General features: G+C 36.1%; 1 protein-coding gene across 3 annotated transcripts in view; it reads left to right on the plus strand.

The window, feature by feature from the left end:
* The window catches only part of LOC120417494 (maternal protein pumilio-like), a 242,128-nt gene extending 225,479 nt beyond the window's left edge, over positions 1 to 16,649 (plus strand). For all 3 annotated transcript variants that reach the window (XM_052709635.1, XM_039579569.2, XM_039579570.2), the window contains 2 exons: positions 6,348 to 12,197; positions 12,408 to 16,649. In XM_052709635.1, coding sequence (XP_052565595.1) covers positions 6,348 to 6,798 — 451 coding nt within the window. In that variant the 3' untranslated portion in view covers positions 6,799 to 12,197; positions 12,408 to 16,649. The remainder of the gene's footprint in view (positions 1 to 6,347; positions 12,198 to 12,407) is intronic.
* Positions 16,650 to 18,332: the final 1,683 nt, after the last annotated feature.

Below are 18,332 nucleotides of genomic sequence, written 5' to 3' on the forward strand. Positions count from 1 at the left end.
ATACTATCAAATTGCGTCAATTGTAAAGTGACGTGTGCCTTACCGAAGATCTACACAGAATAAAAAATACAAATTTTGAATGTTCCATCTGATTTGATGTGAATTTCCATGCAACTTTCTTCAAAATTTACATCATTTTGATGATACCTTTTGGTACAAAAGTAACATGTAACATTTTTCTAAATAAAAAAAAAACAAAGTTAAGGGGGGGAGGGTCCACCAACTCATAGGAAAATGGAAAAAGTTGCCTCGACCTCATCAATTTCCGTAATACTTTCTTTGCTCTAAGAGATAATTTTGGTCCCTGACCACGAATCCGACATCCATTTTTCGACATATCGTAACGATGGCGGTACGACCCTTATAATTTTTCTGGATTTTAACTAAGACACGTTTTTTTAGTGATGCGAGCTCGGAGATAGAAATTTGGTGTCAACGGGACCTTTGTGTAAAATTGGACACCCGATTTTTGATGGCAAAATCAAAATTCCGTTAAAAACGTATTTTTCATCAAAAATCGATGCCATTTCCTGTAATTCAACTATCAAAAATCGCGAGACAACTCATTTTATGGGTAATTTCAAATTTAATGTACTCTTCGAACCTGCAATAACCCAGAGATGTTATTTTTCTTTGGGAACAAAAAATTTAAAATTAAATGTTTTTTTGAAACATTGCAGTGTTACTTTGTAGAGTGTATCAAAGTTGTAGAAAGTTGTAGTGCAGACTAATACAAGAATTTTGATTCATAAACAAATGGGGTTCCCCATTTTTTTAACGAGTTATCAAAACTTTAATTTTTATGAGAAATTGTTGATTTAGAAAATGTTTGACCAGTTTTTCGAAGTTTAATCCCTAAAACTCCAAAGTGTGCCCATGAAAGATTTTTTTTTTTTTTTGATAATTAAGCGAATTCTGCATATGAATGACCATTTGAACGTTTTAGTGGCTCGTGTATTGCTAGAATTAGAGGATTTTGTATTTAATTTTACATCCACCGGATATTTTCTGTAAGTTTACATCTTTACATGTGTTTATTAATCACAAACGATGACTTTTCACCTCAATTTTAAATACTAGCAACTTTCATTTATTCATGAAATATTGTAGCTTTCGCTATTCAGTGATTTCAAATGTAGGAGGTCCTACATGTACAAAAGGGAAAAGGGATACCTTAAAACTAACTTATAAACTATATAAAGAGCGGATCAATGCAGCTGAAGACTGCAATGATTTTTGTCGAAATGCATCAATTATCTTATTGGACATAACATCCAAAGTGTCAACTTCGGCTAATTGATGAAGTTCACTGGTGCTGAACCAGGGAGGAAGTTTCAGAATCATTTTCAGAATTTTGTTCTGAATCCTCTGAAGTTTTTTCTTCCTGGTTAAGCAACAGCTTGTCCAGATCGGCACAGCATAAAGCATGGCAGGTCTGAAAATTTGTTTATAAATTAACAGTTTATTCTTGAGACAAAGTCTAGAATTCCTGTTTATAAGTGGATACAAACATTTAATATATTTGTTACATTTAACCTGGATACTTTCAATGTGATCCTTGTAAGTAAGGTTTTTGTCAAAACCAAGTCCAAGATATTTCACTTGATCCTCCCACTTTAAATTTACCTCATTCATCTTTATAATGTGATGACTTTTTGGTTTAAGAAAATCAGCCCTTGGTTTGTGAGGGAAAATAATAAGTTGAGTTTTTGCAGCATTTGGAGTAATTTTCCATTCTTTCAAATAAGAATTGAAAATATCCAAGCTTTTTTGTAATCTTCTTGTGATGACACGAAGGCTTCTGCCTTTGGCGGAGATGCTTGTGTCATCAGCAAAAAGTGATTTCTGACATCCTGGGGGCAAATCAGGCAAGTCAGAAGTAAAAATATTGTATAAAATTGGACCCAAAATGCTTCCTTGAGGGACGCCAGCACGTACAGGTAGTTGATCAGATTTGCTATTCTGATAACATACCTGCAGAGTACGATCCGTCAAATAATTTTGAATAATTTTCACAATTTTTCGAAAATTGAATTTTCATTAATGTGCGTCATCATTCTATTAAGAATTATTCTTTCGAATAATTTACTAATAGATGAAAGCAAACTAATGGGCCGATAGCTTGAGGCTTCAGCAGGATTTTTATCCGGTTTCAAAATCGGAATTACTTTGGCATTTTTCCAACTACTGGGAAAATATGCCAAATCAAAACATTTGTTGAAAATTTTGACCAAGCTACTTAAAGTTGCTTCTGGTAATTTTTTAATTAAAATGTAAAAAATGCCATCCTCACCAGGGGCTTTCATATTTTTAAATTTTTTGATAATAGATTTTATTTCATTCAGATCCGTATTAAAAACTTCATCTGATGAAAATTCTTGTTCAACAATATTCTGAAATTCTATTGAAATTTGATTTTCAATAGGACTCAAAACATTCAAGTTGAAATTATGAGCACTCTCAAACTGCTGAGCAAGTTTTTGAGCTTTTTCCCCATTAGTTAATAGAATATTATCACCATCTTTTAAAGAAGGGATGGGTTTTTGAGGTTTCTTAAGAACCTTTGAAAGTTTCCAAAAAGGTTTGGAATAAGGTTTAATTTGTTCGACATCTCTTGCGAACTTTTCATTTCGCAGGAGAGTGAATCTGTGGTCAATAACCTTTTGCAAATCTTTTTGAATTCGCTTCAGTGCAGGATCACGAGAACGTTGATACTGTCTTCGGCGAACATTTTTCAGACGAATCAGAAGCTGAAGATCGTCATCAATAATGGGAGAATCAAATTTGACTTGGACTTTTGGAATAGCAATATTCCTAGCATCCAAAATTGCATTAGTTAATGATTCCAAGGCTGAATCAATATCAGCTTTGGTTTCTAAAACAAAATCATGATTTAAATTATTCTCAATATGATGCTGATACCTGTCCCAATTAGCTTTGTGGTAATTAAACACAGAACTATTGGGTCTGGTAACTGCTTCATGAGAAAGTGAAAAAGTTACTGGAAGGTGATCAGAATCAAAATCAGCATGAGTCACTAAAGGACCACAATACTGACTTTGGTTTGTCAAAACCAAATCAATTGTTGATGGATTTCTAACAGAAGAAAAGCAAGTTGGCCCATTCGGGTATAAAACCGAATAAAGACCAGAAGTGCAATCTCTGAACAGAATTTTACCATTGGAATTTACTTTTGAATTATTCCAAGATTGGTGTTTGGCATTAAAATCACCGATGATCAAAAATCGAGATCTATGCCGAGTAAGTTTATTCAAATCCCCTTTGAAATAATTTCTATTTTCCCCAGTGCATTGGAATGGCAAATATGCAGCTGCAATCATAATTTTCCCAAAAGAAGTTTCAAGTTCAATGCCCAAACTTTCAATAACTTTTAACTTAAAGTCACGTAACGTGCTATAAGTCATACTACGGTGGATAACTATTGCAACTCCACCGCCATTTCGATTCATTCGGTTATTAGTTATAACTTTATAATCTGGATCACTTTTCAAATAAGTGCCAGTTTTTAAAAATGTTTCGGTTATAACAGCAACATGCACGTTATGAACTCGTAAAAAGTTGAAAAATTCATTTTCTTTCGCTTTTAAAGAGCGAGCATTAAAATTCATAATATTGATGGAATTACTTAGATCCATGATTAAACTTCAGGGTAAGAACAACATCATTCGCAAATTTTAATCCAATCTGGATTGCTTCCATCATGGATGTAGCATTACTCATTGTTTGAATCAAACCAAACAGTGAGTTTTGCAAAAAAGTCATTTTTTCAAACGTAACATCGCCGAGATCAGAAGATCCCAAAGCGTTGCCAGCAGAAAAATTTTCAAATGAGATTTGAGGTATCTGCCCAATTTCAGAAAGATTGGTAGAGGATTTAAAATTCGTGGATGAACCCGAAACGACGTTAGCATAAGAAATGCCATTGTTGTTACCTAACTTTTCCACGGTAGGGGTATTTCTAGCATTGTTCGAGTGAGACAGCACGAACGTTTGATTTAAAGATGCAGGTACAACCTGACTTTGAGAAAATTTCGGTTTGGATTTCGGCTGATGCTTAGCACGAGAATCCAAAACCTTTTTTCTGATGGGGCAATCCCAGAAATTTGATTTGTGATTTCCACCACAATTTGCACATTTAAATTGGGTGACTTCTTTCACGGGACAATTGTCCTTGTCGTGAGAAGAATCCCCGCAAACCATGCATTTTGGAACCATGGCGCAATGATCAGTACTGTGACCGAATGCCTGGCAACGCCGGCACTGGGTCAGATTCTGGCCATTACCGCCATGTTTCTTAAAATGCTCCCACTTTACCCGTACATGGAACAAAAACTGAACTTTGTCCAAAAGTTTCAAATTGTTGATTTCATTTCTGTTGAAATGAATCAGATAAAATTGTGAAGTCAAACCAAAGCGAGAAATATTCCCGTTTGATTTTTTCTTCATCGGTATTACTTGGGATGGGGCAAAGCCAAGCAACACCTTAAGTTCGTTTTTGATCTCATCCACCGACAAGTCGTTGGAGAGACCTTTCAAGACCGCCTTGAATGGCCGAGCATTCTTGGTCTCATACGTGTAGAAATTGTGTTTGTGGTTTTTCAAATAACCAACAAAAGTTTGGTGATCTTGTAAAGATTCCGTCAACAAGCGACATTCACCTCTTCGACCAAGCTGGAACGAAACCTTCAAATTGCAAGTTTCCTTGCAATTCTTCAGTTGCGTTCGAAAGCTGGCCAAATCGGAGACGGAAGTCACAACAATTGGCGGAGCCTTTACTCGTTTCTCGACGGCAGAAGGCTCAGTACGAGGAGAAGGTTCCTTGTCATCAGTTTCGGATAAAACACCGAAACTGTTTGTCAATGGAATTGGAGGATTGACCTCACATTCAGAATCAGAATCAGACCTCAGAAGAGGCTGTTTTCTTTTTCTGTTTCCGTTAGCCGGTTTAGCGTTCAAACGCTTCACCGACGTAACGACCAAATCTTCAGAAGATTTGCGTTTACCTTTGTTTTGACGCATTTTGCAAGCAAAGTTCTCTTAAAAAGATGGCTTCGTTTGTAAAATACAACAAAATTTCAGGTGGGGTTAGTCTTGAAAAGACTGTTTAGAATTTTGGAAAATAACTCAGGTAGTCTTTAAAAAGACTGTGAATTTTGTTTTGAAATAACTCTGAGGTTAGGTAGTAAAAAATACCGCAGCTCTAGTGTCCGTTCACCACGAAGGTTCGCAAGACACTGAAATAACAGAGCTTTAGGACCCTATTGGAAGATGAATTCTTATGTTACTTTAAGAATATGACTTAATTTATGACCAATTTATTGAATGGTCTAAAATAATTACTGACGATTTATTAAAATGTTGAGCTATGGTTTCCAATTTCAATAATTTTTATTTTTCTTAATATTTTTTGTAAACAAACTTGGTGAGGAAAATTAAGTTGAAATTTCAATACGAATCAAACTCCCGAACGATATTTAAATCATTATAGGCCATAGGAAAAAAAATCCATTTTTTTGCGTTACGTAATAAAAGAACGCTCCCTTTATGAAACATTACACTGAAATAGTGGTAAATTTACACATTTTTAGAGGTAGAATCGAGATGTATCCCTTCCCAAATGTAATATTACCATGATTTTTTTTACTGTGTAGGATTTCCATCGTGCAACGTACTAAATTTCAGTAAATTTAACGACTGAATTTGGCCAGCGGAACCGGTTCCAGGTGATCTGATAGAGGACATTACAGAGATTTTCTGAGCGATAAGTTCATTGTGTGACATATCAAACTTCATTAAATTTAATCAACAGGCCATATATGGCCACAAGAACATCCCAATGTCCTATCTGGCCACCGGAACCGGTTCCCGGTGTTCCGATGGAGAGGACATTACAGAAAGTAATCTTCAAATCCCATCATGCGGCATATCAAACTTCGTGAAATTTCTTGATATGGCTTAATGTGGCCGTACGAACACCGTTAAGACCAAAGCTGACGGGTGGAACCGGTTCCCGGTGTTCCGATGGGGGACATAACACAAATGTTCTTGGATTCATGTCGTGCGACATATCAAACTTCATGAAATTGAATGCTTTTGCCAAAATTAATCTTAAGAACATCATATGACCTAAGTTTGGCCGCTGGAACCGGTTCCCGAAGTTCCGCTGGGGGCAATTCTGGAAATGTTCTTGAAAAACCCATCGGTCACTCCGAAAGGTATTACCGGTAGAAATTAATAAAGTAAGAAATGATGAACAAAGGTGGCAAATCCTTTCCGTGTAAATTACTAACAAAGAACTTTCCCCTCTTCTACCCTTCTTCCCGCAGTGGCCTGCACGTGATGATGAAGGACCAGTACGCCAACTACGTGGTGCAGAAGATGATTGACGTGTCGGAGCCGACGCAGCGGAAGGTGCTGCTGCACAAGATCCGCCCCCACATGAACTCGCTGAAGAAGTACACCTACGGCAAGCACATCATCGCCAAGCTGGACAAGTTCTCGCTCAAGACGCCCAACTCGATTGCGGGTGCGGGTGCAGGTGCGGGTGGTGCGGCCGGCGGCGGTCAGGTGGTGGCGAACGCGCCCGGCGGCGGTGTGACGGAAGTGACCGCCAATGGTACGCCCAATGGAACCACCGGTGGTCAGCAGCAGCAGCAGCAAGGGCAGCAACAGCAGCAGCAGGTGGTGGTCGCTAGTAATGGTGTCGTGACGGCAATGGACACTGGGGCGGCAAGCTTGGGCCCGATTGGACCACCCCCGACCAACGGGGTGATGTAAGCGAATCTGGTATGATTTATACATATATATATACATATAAATATGTTAGCGGTTAGGGAGAAAGTAAGTGGAAAGTGAGATAGCGCTAGCGCGGAGAATCTGAACACAACTCCCCACCCCGTTTAAGGACACAACAGGAGGTTTGTTTGGGGAATGTGTGGAGGTCCGGTTGGGAGCGTGCGCGCGCGCCCCCTGAAAAAATAGGCACTTTTGTAAATACTGTACTGTTTTTACGCTCGGAGATATTTTTCATCTCCTTCGAAATCATGTTCGTGTGTTAGGCTAACGTTTTCGATTTTAGTTAACACCTTCTCATCTCACTCTTGTTAGTAAACTGATTATTCTGTAGGCAGAAGACGGATCTCACTCAGCAGTGTCCTAGCCGGAGAGCGCGTATAAACTATTTCGTCGTCGTTTATGTTTTAGGTAATATTTTTAATGATGAAATATTCTTAACGGAGATTGCGCGCGCGTGCGCGACTTCAGGACGCACGCATTCTGAACAAACACACTCCACGCACACTCAACGCCATAGAGTCAAAAGACTAGCAGAATTTGATTTGCTACTCGAGAAACAAGCAACCACAAACCCGCAGAGATTATCGTGACAGAAATTTTAAAAACCCCCAAGTAATTTTAACCTTCCAACAAACCACAGAAACACAATAGGCAATTTAAAGTATTCTGGACTTCTCCAACACACACAACCCTCTTCGGAGAAGAAAACAGATTTTGCGCGAACGCTTTTCGAACGACGACGATGACGGCGGTTTTAGATTTGTAAGGGCAAAGTAACGGGAGAGAGCGCTCGCTCGCGGATGAACGCTAATCACACAGAACACTCTCTTTGTGTAGGATTTTTGCATTATATAAATATAAATTATTGATTAAAAAGCGACAAAGAGATCCGCGCAGAAGTGTGGCATTGGAAAAAAACACACACTCTCTCACACACACACACATAAACATATAAATATTATAAATACTTTAGGTGTATTCTTGTATTGTAATCACAAAAAGGTAGAAGAAGGAAAAAAGTCTCAACTCTAGCGCGTAGTAGGAACTGAACTTGGCAGGAGAGAAGGGATAGCGCATGGATAAAAGGCCAACACCAACTCGCGGAACGGAAAGTCGGTCGTGTTTGCGCAGGGATTTTGCAGGCAAAACGTGTAAAGAAATCTTTGTTGTGTGACCCGTGGAAAAAAAAACTTGATAACAAAACAGTGTGAAAAAACGAGATCGTTCGAGTTTCATTGGGAGAGCCAACTTAAAAGTTGGCAAAGATTGACCAGATCGATTCAGGGTGGCCACTTAAGTCGGAAAATTGGGGAAAAAACCGTGGGATATCTTATACCTTTTGAAAATTTAACCGTTTTATGAAAATATTGTTGATTTTGTTTTTCACAGCAATAAAAAATAAAAAAAATATTTTGAGAAATAAGTGTTCCAAAATTTTCTTTATAGATTGGGGACAAAAAAATGCATAATTAAATTAACTGGAAATAATTTCCTGCATGCAGATTATTATAAAAGTACAGGTAAACTGATTAAATCTGTATGAAAGAGAGTTGCTCTCTTGCTTACTGTCTTGCTCCGAAAAGGACTAATAAGAAAAAGGTTTTTTGCAATTAATGGAAAAAATAGGCGTTTTTAAAAAGCTAGAAAAGTTTTTTTTCACAGCTGCCGTTTCAAGACGAAAATGATCAAAAAGTATTTTTTTTAAATTATTTTTTTCAGTAAGCAGTAAGCAAGAGAGCAACTCTCTTATCGCTCTTTCTACTCTGTTCTTGCTCTAAACAGCAAAGTTATTATTTTTTATTGAGACGATGAGCAAGAGAGCAACTCTCTCACCGCTTTCTCTACTCTGCTCCCGCGCTCTACACAGCAAGATAAGTTTTTTTTTTCTATTAAGACAGTGCAAGAGCTACACAGCAAGAGCAAATTGTACGCGATAGCAAAGAAGACTCAAAACGGAAAGGGAGTTGATTTCTTACTTACTGTCATGATCGAAAAAAAGATCTGAAAAATATTTTTTTTATTTTTTTTTTCGTAATTGAAAGTTGACAATTCAGATAAAAAAGATTTACCGATATTTTTCAAATTGTAAATTTTTGATTACAAAATGATAAGTAAAAACGTTTTTTTTATTCAATTCTCCAAAGAGCAAGAGAGCAACTGTGCTTTAACCTCACAGCAAGAGTAAACTTTAGCAAACGTGGGAGCAAAGAAGAGTATAAATGGAATGAGAGTTGTTCTCTTGGTTACTGTCATGATCAAAAAAGAATTCTGCAAAAAAAAAAATTTGTAATTAAAACTTGAAAATTTAGAAACAAGAGATTTACCTTCTATTTTTTCGAAACGGTTAAAAAAAGTATTGTTATGAATTCTCCAAAGATCAAGACAGTGAGCAAGAGAGCAACGCGGTTGCAAAGAAGAGTAGACATGGAACGAGAGTTGCTGCTTTGCTCACTATCTTGTCCTGAAAATAATTCCTGAAAAATATGTTACGAAGCAACAAAAAACTTCAGATTGACCAAAATAATACTTGAGAAATTCTTTCCCGATCAAGACAGTGAGCAAAAGAGCAATTCTCAGCAAATTTGTAGTGCTCTGCTCTGCTCCCGCCATAGCAAGCGCAAGAGTAAACTGTAGCTAATCGGGTGCAAAGCCGAGTAAAACGGCGAGAGAGTTGCTCATTTGCTTACGGTCCTGCCTAATTCGGAGAGATTCGTTTCATGGAGAAACAACTGTTTCAATCAGTTTTTTGGTGATCTGCATTCAAACTTCGCATAAAATTTCAAAACTCAAGTAGTATATACTTTCCCATAATTTCATAGCCGGCCGAAATGTTATTAGCTTGGCTTAAGGTGGCCACCCTGTGCACAACAACAGTTGCAGCGGGAAACTAGGAAGAAGAAAAAAAGTCGGTCAAAATCGGATTATCCCGGGCAGATTCCACCCTACACGTTTCGGTTCCGATGCACTAGAGCGACAAAACAGCAGCGCGTGCCGCGCAATGTTTTAAACCTTTGAGTAACTTTAGAAGTAGGGAAAAGCTCGATTGTTCGTTTTTAAGAAATAAGGCTACCGTAGGAAACAAAAACAGAAAGAAAACTGCAAGAAACAAGCATTTTAACGTTTTTTCAAATGACGAAATGAGTAACTGCGAGAGAAAAAAATAAACCAAGTTGGTTGAGAAAAAATGTTAGAATCACGCAAAACAAAAAATAAGCAACATCGTATCAATTAGTTATTTTATTGTTAGAAAACCAGCTGGCATAGGGATCATTTTTTCGATGGAAATAAACAAAGAATTTGAATAAGTACACGTAAACCAGCGAGAGAAGAGGCAAAGAGGGCCCCCGCAATCCGGAAGGGGTGACAAAAAAAGTTAAAAATCATCTCTTTTCTTGCAATTTCTCTCTCTCTCGTATGAGTTGGCTGATTTAGTTTAATTGATACTTTATAAGGGACTGATTTGAAGCTTGAACGATTGTGGTCGGGTGACGAATATCCTCAATTTTCGTTGCTGGAAATATGCTCTCTGTCAAATATGATTAACCTATCGTGGCTAATGAAAATTGTTAGGACAAAAATCGTGCTGGTGAGAAATTAGACAAATTTAAAAAAAGGAAATCCGTATCGTTTCTCCACAACTGCAACAACAAAAAACTTAACTCTTTCCTCAAAACGACAAACAAAACTCAACAACTAGGCATTTAACGCCGCGAAGAGTGGCAAATTTTGGCAGAGACGATCGATCGATTTTATGTTTTCTCTCGTTCCGGCGTTGCGGGAAAATTGCGCACGCATTTAATTTAATTTTTAAACCCCATTTAAAAAAATCCAACAAGGTAATACAACTAAATATAATCCCATAGTGGAAGTAAACTGCGAAGAAGAAAAAAAACATGATAGCATTTATTAAGAAGGAACGTAAACTTGAATGGAAAAGAGGAAGACAGTATAAAAAAAGAGCAAGCAAATGTGGTTATCTCTCAAATAATTGAAGGTAGTGTTTAAAACTGCAAGCAAAGAAAGGATAAAATAAAATGAAACTCTTCAAACACATAGATAAAGCGAAATAAAAAAAGTGAACAAGTAAAATCAGTAGCAGTAAGGAGATAATTCCCACGTTTTACATGCATTCATTTTCTGTCAATTTTCATGTAACTGTCAAAGGTTAAAGTAAGGTAGGAAGTCGAATAAAAAAAAAAAGAAACTGACATAAACTTAATTCGCGACAAAAGTTAGAAAAAAAAAGTAAGCTAAATTTTAATTTTTTGAACGAATATTTTTCAAGCAATTTCATCCAAAATCACTCAAATTTCGTCAAAACCAAGCTGCGCCAGCTTTTTTGAGACAAACGTCAGAATTTGGCTAAATTTTACCCTAAAATGAGTACTTTTTTGATTTTGTCAACTGTCAGATTATGCTAGATTTTGTCTCATTTTAATCCAAAATTGAGTCTTAACACTAATTTCTGCGTATGTTTGGTTTTAACAAAATTTGAATGTTTTCAGATGAGGGTGCTTTTTGCAAAGTTTGCCTTTCGCATCGCTTTGGTGAAAACACAGGAATCGCATTTTAATCATTTGGCTAGCGCAATTTCGACTGGCAATGGCTAATTAAATTTTGCGTAAAATGCTTCCATCAAGATAATCAGTTTTTAGACAGGTTTGTTTTTGCTCATCTCATAAACTGCTTTAAAGTACTCAAAATTGAGTACTGCCTCGAAGGTACGCACACACTCAAAATAATTCAATGTTCATCAAAACCGAACCTACTCAGAAATGAGTAATCGGGAGAAATGTCAGTTTTGAGTGACTTTCACTCAGAATTCTACAAAAAAATGATTTAATTTTACTCAGATCTGACAGTTTCCATTTTCTCATTTCTGAGTAAGTTCGGCTTTGTAGAAAACATGAAATGTGCTCATAAACTGGTTTGAATTGTTATTACTTGTTTCAGAGTTATTTTTACTCATAAATTTTAAAAATCAAAACCACTCCGAATTTGATTTTTTGTGAGTTTGCTTTAAACTCGTTTCACAACAATTTAATTCAACTTCCTTTTTGAAAAAAATCTCGAGCGCAAATGAAATTCATTTGAGAATTAAAAAAATGGACTCAAACTTTTTTCCAATACGGTGTAAGCAATTTTGGGTAACTACTTACCTTTCCCAAACTGAATTAATTTGCTGCAAGCTGCGGGGCAAACTGGCAATCATTCGATCCTTAACATTACGTCGAAAACTTTCAAGTCGCAAAATTAGCGCGATTGTCTGATTAGGAAAAACACAAACTTGGTGCGCAAAACATACACACACACACACTGCGAACGGGGTAAACACGTGCCTTCTTTCTCACACGAATCTCGTTTCGTCCTTGTCTTGCTTGGTTTTGTCTAGAGAGCCTGGAGCTTATTAGAGAACGGACATCTTAAACCAAAAGTACCAATCGAAGCACGAGAACTGTCAAACGGAGGTACCAATCGAGCATAAGACAAAGGATTTTGCTTGATTGGTACCTCCGTTTGACAGTTCTCGTGCTTCGATTGGTACTTTTGGTTTAAGATGTCCGTTCTCTAATAAGCTCCAGGCTCTCTAGTTTTGTCTAGTTTGATTATGTTCTAACTCGCGGGACGGAATACACGTTCAGCTCTGCTGGGTGTTGTTTTGCGCATCGAAGGGGCTTTACCCTAAATTGGGTACGCTGCAGGTGTTTTGTTTACTTTAGGGTTTTTTTTATCGTTTCTAGATAAACTTTTCCACTTTGAAAAGTGTAGTATTTTTGGTAGGACTATTAATATTAAAATATATAAAACTTTTCTAAAACTAAACCAATAAAGCAAGCCACTGAGACTCAGTGAGTATAGTAAAGAGGAAATTAAAACGATGAGGATGTAATTTGAGTAATCCACACACACACACACACACACAATTAAGGTGAAATAATGTTGTATATCGCTGTACAAAATTTATATAGTTATTTTATACCGGACTAAGACAGACCAGAAAAGCAACTTTTAGCAAAACGGCAAAAAAAATCACACAAAAAATAACAATTGGAAAAAATAGTGTTAATTGTACATTAGAGTTCACATGTAGAATTTTGAAAATGCATAACAAACAAATAAAAAAACGCAAATCAACATCGCCTCCTCCAGCCGTTTGTAAATTTGTGCAGTTACTGCGAAAGTCAGGAAAAAAAAACAAGTGTAAAATTTCGTGTAAAAATAATGTGTTTTTTCGTGTAGGAACATTTTTAAAAACGCAAAACCAAAATCGAGAGCCACCTTTCGAGCTCTTACGAGTTGGATCCGTGTGCAACTGCAACCGGCGCAGCTCTGTGCGCCTTGCATGTAAATAACCTGTGTAGTATTATTCCACCCTTCCCCCCCAGTCCGGTGGAAACCGACGCGCGAAAGTTAGGAATCGGAGGAAAGGACGTCACGATTCCAGTGTAATGGTGTTTTGATAAATTTTCGACATGTTTTCCGAAGCGTGTTGAGGGGGTTTTAATCGCTGTCCGTTTTTAATTTTCTATTTCACGTTTAAAATGTTCTATTTTTCGTTAAAAATGATGGTAATGACCCACTGAACAAACAACGGTGCAAGATAATTTAACCTAAAAGGACTAATTACTCATCAAAGTGCAGTCATGACAACAAACCGCTGTCACTACACTCAAAGTAAAAAGTATCCTTTTTTCAAGTTCACCCGTCGTCACCCTTTAAAAGGGTATCGAAAATGTACTGAATTTGACATACCCTTTTAAAAGGGTGACGCCGGGTGAACTTTAAAAAAGGATAGAAAGTATCCTTTTTGAGGATTGAAAGTACCCTTTTGAGGGATACTTCTGACTTTGAGTGTACGGTTTTGCATCCTCCAAGGTGAGTATACTAGATAAGGTAAGGTAGGTGTTCCAGGTGTCAGAAAATAGTTTGATTGAAACCTAAATTTCACGATTTTCTATTTTTTTTTGGGTTGTTCAGCATACCTAACTGAATCGAAAAATGCTTTGAAATGAAATATTCGTTCAAAAAATTAAATTCAACTGAAAACGTATTTCGATTCAGTTTGACATGTCAAACAACCTTACAAAAAAAAAGTCCGGTGAAATTTGCCGAAAAATAAAGCACAGTTTTGACAGCTGGAAAACACATTTAACCTTATCTAATCTACATACCTTGGCTACCCTCGAATGAAAAACAAACATTTCGTGAAAAAAACTAACTCACATTGCCTCAAAACCGAACTTATCCAAAATTGAGTTCAGTAAGCAATGTCAGATTTGGGTGATATTTTTACAAAATTTGAAGGGAATTCATCCAAATCTGACATTTGATTCGATACAAATTTTTGAAGTAGTCCAGAGTATGTTTTGCAGTGTTTGCAGTACTTACACGCTCATCCAATTTTATTCATTTCTAAGTTATTTGACTCAAAATATGTCAAATTAGAAGGAACTTAAAATGTGAGTCTTGATACTTTTCTTTTAACTCATAGTTGATTAAATTTCACCAGCATTTGAGTTAATTTTACTCAAATTCAGTTATTCCGAATGAGCCTGTTAAACCCGATAAGAAATTTGCCTAGTTCTTTGTCGCAGGCCCCCGGACAACATCTAGAATTTGGCTCGATGTAGAGCAAAATGTTTTATCTTTTCGTTTCCTAAATTGGACAGTGATTCAAAGCTTTCCTGAACAACTCGCCGTGTAACTGTGTAGCACACGCGCCCACTTGTTATTTGTTTTATTCTATGGATTAGACACCAGAACAAAGCTTAAATATTGTCATTGAACGCAAAATCCAGTCACAGCGAAGGAGAGCAACAGTTCGTACACAAACAGTCTGTGGAGCTTGAAGTGTAAAAATGTAATGAAAATATTTGTAATATGTTTGTAAATCGGAATTTTTCTATAAATATATTTTAACAAAAACAAACCAGAAATCGCGCGAATCTGTAAAGTCATCAAAACAAGCAACAAACAAAAAAAGAGAAGCTATCATCCAGTGTTAAGGCGCAAAATCGTGATATGTACAGAGAACAAAACTTTTTTACTAACCCGAAGAAGACAAAAAAAGAAGTATCAACCGCAAAACAAAACAAAAAAACAAACACACACACAGACCACAAATTCAGAAATAAATTATTCAAAAATCGGCCCATTTTTGTACGACGGCACACACACACACACACACACACACTCATAGGCAGTTTCGACGCAAAAGCGAAAACAAATTTTGTTGTTGATGCGAGATCCATTTTTTATTCGAGGCAAGAGAGATAAAAACAATCTGTGATTCAAATGCTTTTTGTTTCCTTTTTCATAAAATTTCATTTCGGTTTGTCCTCATGAGTTGATATTTGTAATAGGAAAAGAAAACTAACTTTGAACATAAAGTGCGAACACGCGAAATCGCTGTAAAATGTGTACAATTTTATAAATAGGCTATTTTAAAAAAACAAAACAAACAATCGATGGATCATGAGAAATTCTTGAAAACGTTTCTGCCTTCTGAGAGAAGCACCTGGTGTTGAGCGCGAGCTGTGCTACGAACTACGTTTTTACGAATAAAATAAAATAAAATGCAATAACAAAAGAGTACCCACTTTTTGAAAAGCGGGGAAAATAGAACAGCATTTCGCACGGACACACAAACACACACGGAAAAGTATTTTTGTACAGAGGAAGCAGCAGTTTTATAGCGCAAAAATAACTCAAGAATTTTTCCTTGTACGATAATCGTGTACATTTATTTTACAACATACAAAACGCTTATTTGTAATTAACTAAAGAGCAAAACGCGCGTGAACTGTAAATTTTTGTGAAGAAAATCATCTGTACAAAGCAAAGCAAAACCAACACCACACACAAACACTAGCGAACGTGAACAAACAAACAAAAAAAATCAATGACAATATTTTTGAGTTCGAATCCGGCTTCGAAATCGTCGAGCTCTCGCGATCGAGCAACCCTTGTTGAATATCCAATGCGGGAAAACATTTGGTTTTCATCAGAATTTACTCAGATTGCGTCAAACGCTGACTTACTCAATATTGAGGTTGAGTCAAATGTCAAACAATGGGTAATTTCCCCATTTACCCAAACTTCAGTTGAACTAGTTCGGATTTGAATTAAATTTACTCTAATTTGACACTTTTCTAATAATTCATTACTGAGTAAGTTTGTTTTTGACGAAATCTTTGTTTTTTTTTTAATTATATTGAAACAATCAAACAATTATCATTAGAAAGCGATGTACATAAAAAATAACAACATAGCAACAAAAGTATGGGTTGGAATTAAGTATTAACGAGACAAGTTTCTAGTAAATGAAATAGAACACGTAAAAACTGCCACCAAACTTGCAAATAAATAAAAAAGAAAAAGTTCGAACGGAAAAAGCACACAAACACTCGCAGCGTCACTCTTTTAGAAAAAAATAATTTAATTTTAAAAAATCCCACATTCAGTTTTGAGAGCAATGCTTAAAAAGTAACCATTTAGCGCGTTGGATAAAAAGGAGACGAGACAAAAACAACAAGAAAAAAAAAGAAAGCGGCGAACGGAGAATAGAAGAAACCAAATAGCAAGCGGAAAAGGGCGATTGATTAACAAAAGGGGAAAAAACGGATGGGGAAGTGGCTCCCGAGTCGGCCAAAATTTGGACGATGAAAGAGGGTGCAAGAGGCGATGGTGGATCAAATTCATTTTAGTATAAACACAAATACACACACACACGAAAGGTACGCGGAACCTTAAAACTACTCCCAGCTGACAGACGGAGCGTGGAATGCATTGAGATTTTCCAATTTAAAGCTAGGTGTAACTTCGGTAATTTTTAAGATATTTTTTTTATTTTGGCTCACATCTTTTCGTTTCACACAAATCTTCTCATCTCGCTGCATTTTCCGGTAAGCAAATAAAACAAACAAAAAATAAGCCGAATAGATTGTAGTACGGAAGCATAATATAGCCTCTAAGCAATAAATCAAACAGAGAATAGACTTTTGTGTGCATCTTTTGGTTGCCCATTCACTCTTTATTTGAATGTTTTTTTTTTTGTTTAATTATCATTATTTCTGCAATCGTCACTTTTGCGACGCAATTCTCCTCTATTATTATTAAATAATATTAATTTAACAAACCTACATCCTTATCGATATCATTCATTATAATTATAATTACTACAATTATTTTCACCGTGTAAGCCCTGAGGCCTGAAAGCAAAGGTCGATTTAAAAGGAAAGGACAGCTTAACTAATTTATTTTGTACTACATTATTGGAACAATGTCAATGTCCATGCTGCAAAAAACGGAAGGAGTTAGAAAACGCAAAAAAAAAACATCTAGAGCTATCTGTATAATTTTTGGAGGAATACTTTGAAGTAAAGCCCTATAAATAATGCATTATAAAAAAACTAATATTGATAATGAAGCAACTATAAATATTATACTATTATCAAGTAAATATAAATTTTCTGTAATATTGAAATTTCATCTGAATTTTTAATTTATCTGATCCGAAAAAAACTCCCAAATTACTCTCACTGTCAACTCAATCGGAATTCGTAAACGATTCGAATTGAATTCCGTTTCCGAATTCCGATTGAGTTGATTTTGTAAATCCGTAAAAAGTGTAGGAGAAATTTCTTTTTTGCTTTATTTTTAACTTAGCTTGGTAACATATTTGATTTTCAATGTTAAAAATTACAATATATTAAAATTTTCAAAATAAGGCCTAACATAAAAAAAGACAGCATTGCCTTGCCTTTTCGATTGCAAGATTCTTACTCGAAACTAGGTGTTTGGAGGCTTGATTGTTGTGGCAATTACAAACCTCTTTTTACACATAAGCTTCCATCCACCACGCGGGATTCAAACTGACGACCTTTGGATTGTGAGTCCCACTGCCTGCAGGCGACTCCACCGAGACAAGACCCAGGGTGACGACTCCTACACTTGGACTGAACTAGCCACCTACCCGGCCTCTAGGTTAAACAGGGTGGCCACTCAAGTCGAAATCGGGAAAGTCGGGAATTCGCCAAAATTCACCAAAAATCGGGAAAATGTCTGGTATCCCAAGCAAAACATTATTTTCTAACTCTTGCATAATTTTGTTATATTTTGTACCTCGTTTTGTACAATTTACAAATTTACTTGATTCTTCTTTTGGAACTAACTTTAAATTTAAAGGTCCCTTTAAAAAATTCAATCTTTATGAGAATGAAAAGTCTATTTAAAACATTAAAAATCCTGGTCAATATTGAATGCATTTGATACATATTTTCAGAATATTTTTATGAATAAAAAGTTAATGCAAAACTAATTAAAAAAAAACTAATTTTTTACGATTGTGTCCATCGGAAAGTTATGATTTTGTTTTAACGGAATTGTAAAATAAATCAAACTTTGTTGTAAATTATTTAGTGACAGTACTTTAGTACTTAAGACATTATTTAAACTAACTCCTAGATAATTTTTCTAAATTATTTGAAAGAATAATAACACTTATCATGTTTTAA

This window comes from Culex pipiens, chromosome 3 (genome assembly GCF_016801865.2).
Source record: "Culex pipiens pallens isolate TS chromosome 3, TS_CPP_V2, whole genome shotgun sequence".
In the NCBI taxonomy this organism is placed as follows: domain Eukaryota; kingdom Metazoa; phylum Arthropoda; class Insecta; order Diptera; family Culicidae; genus Culex; species Culex pipiens.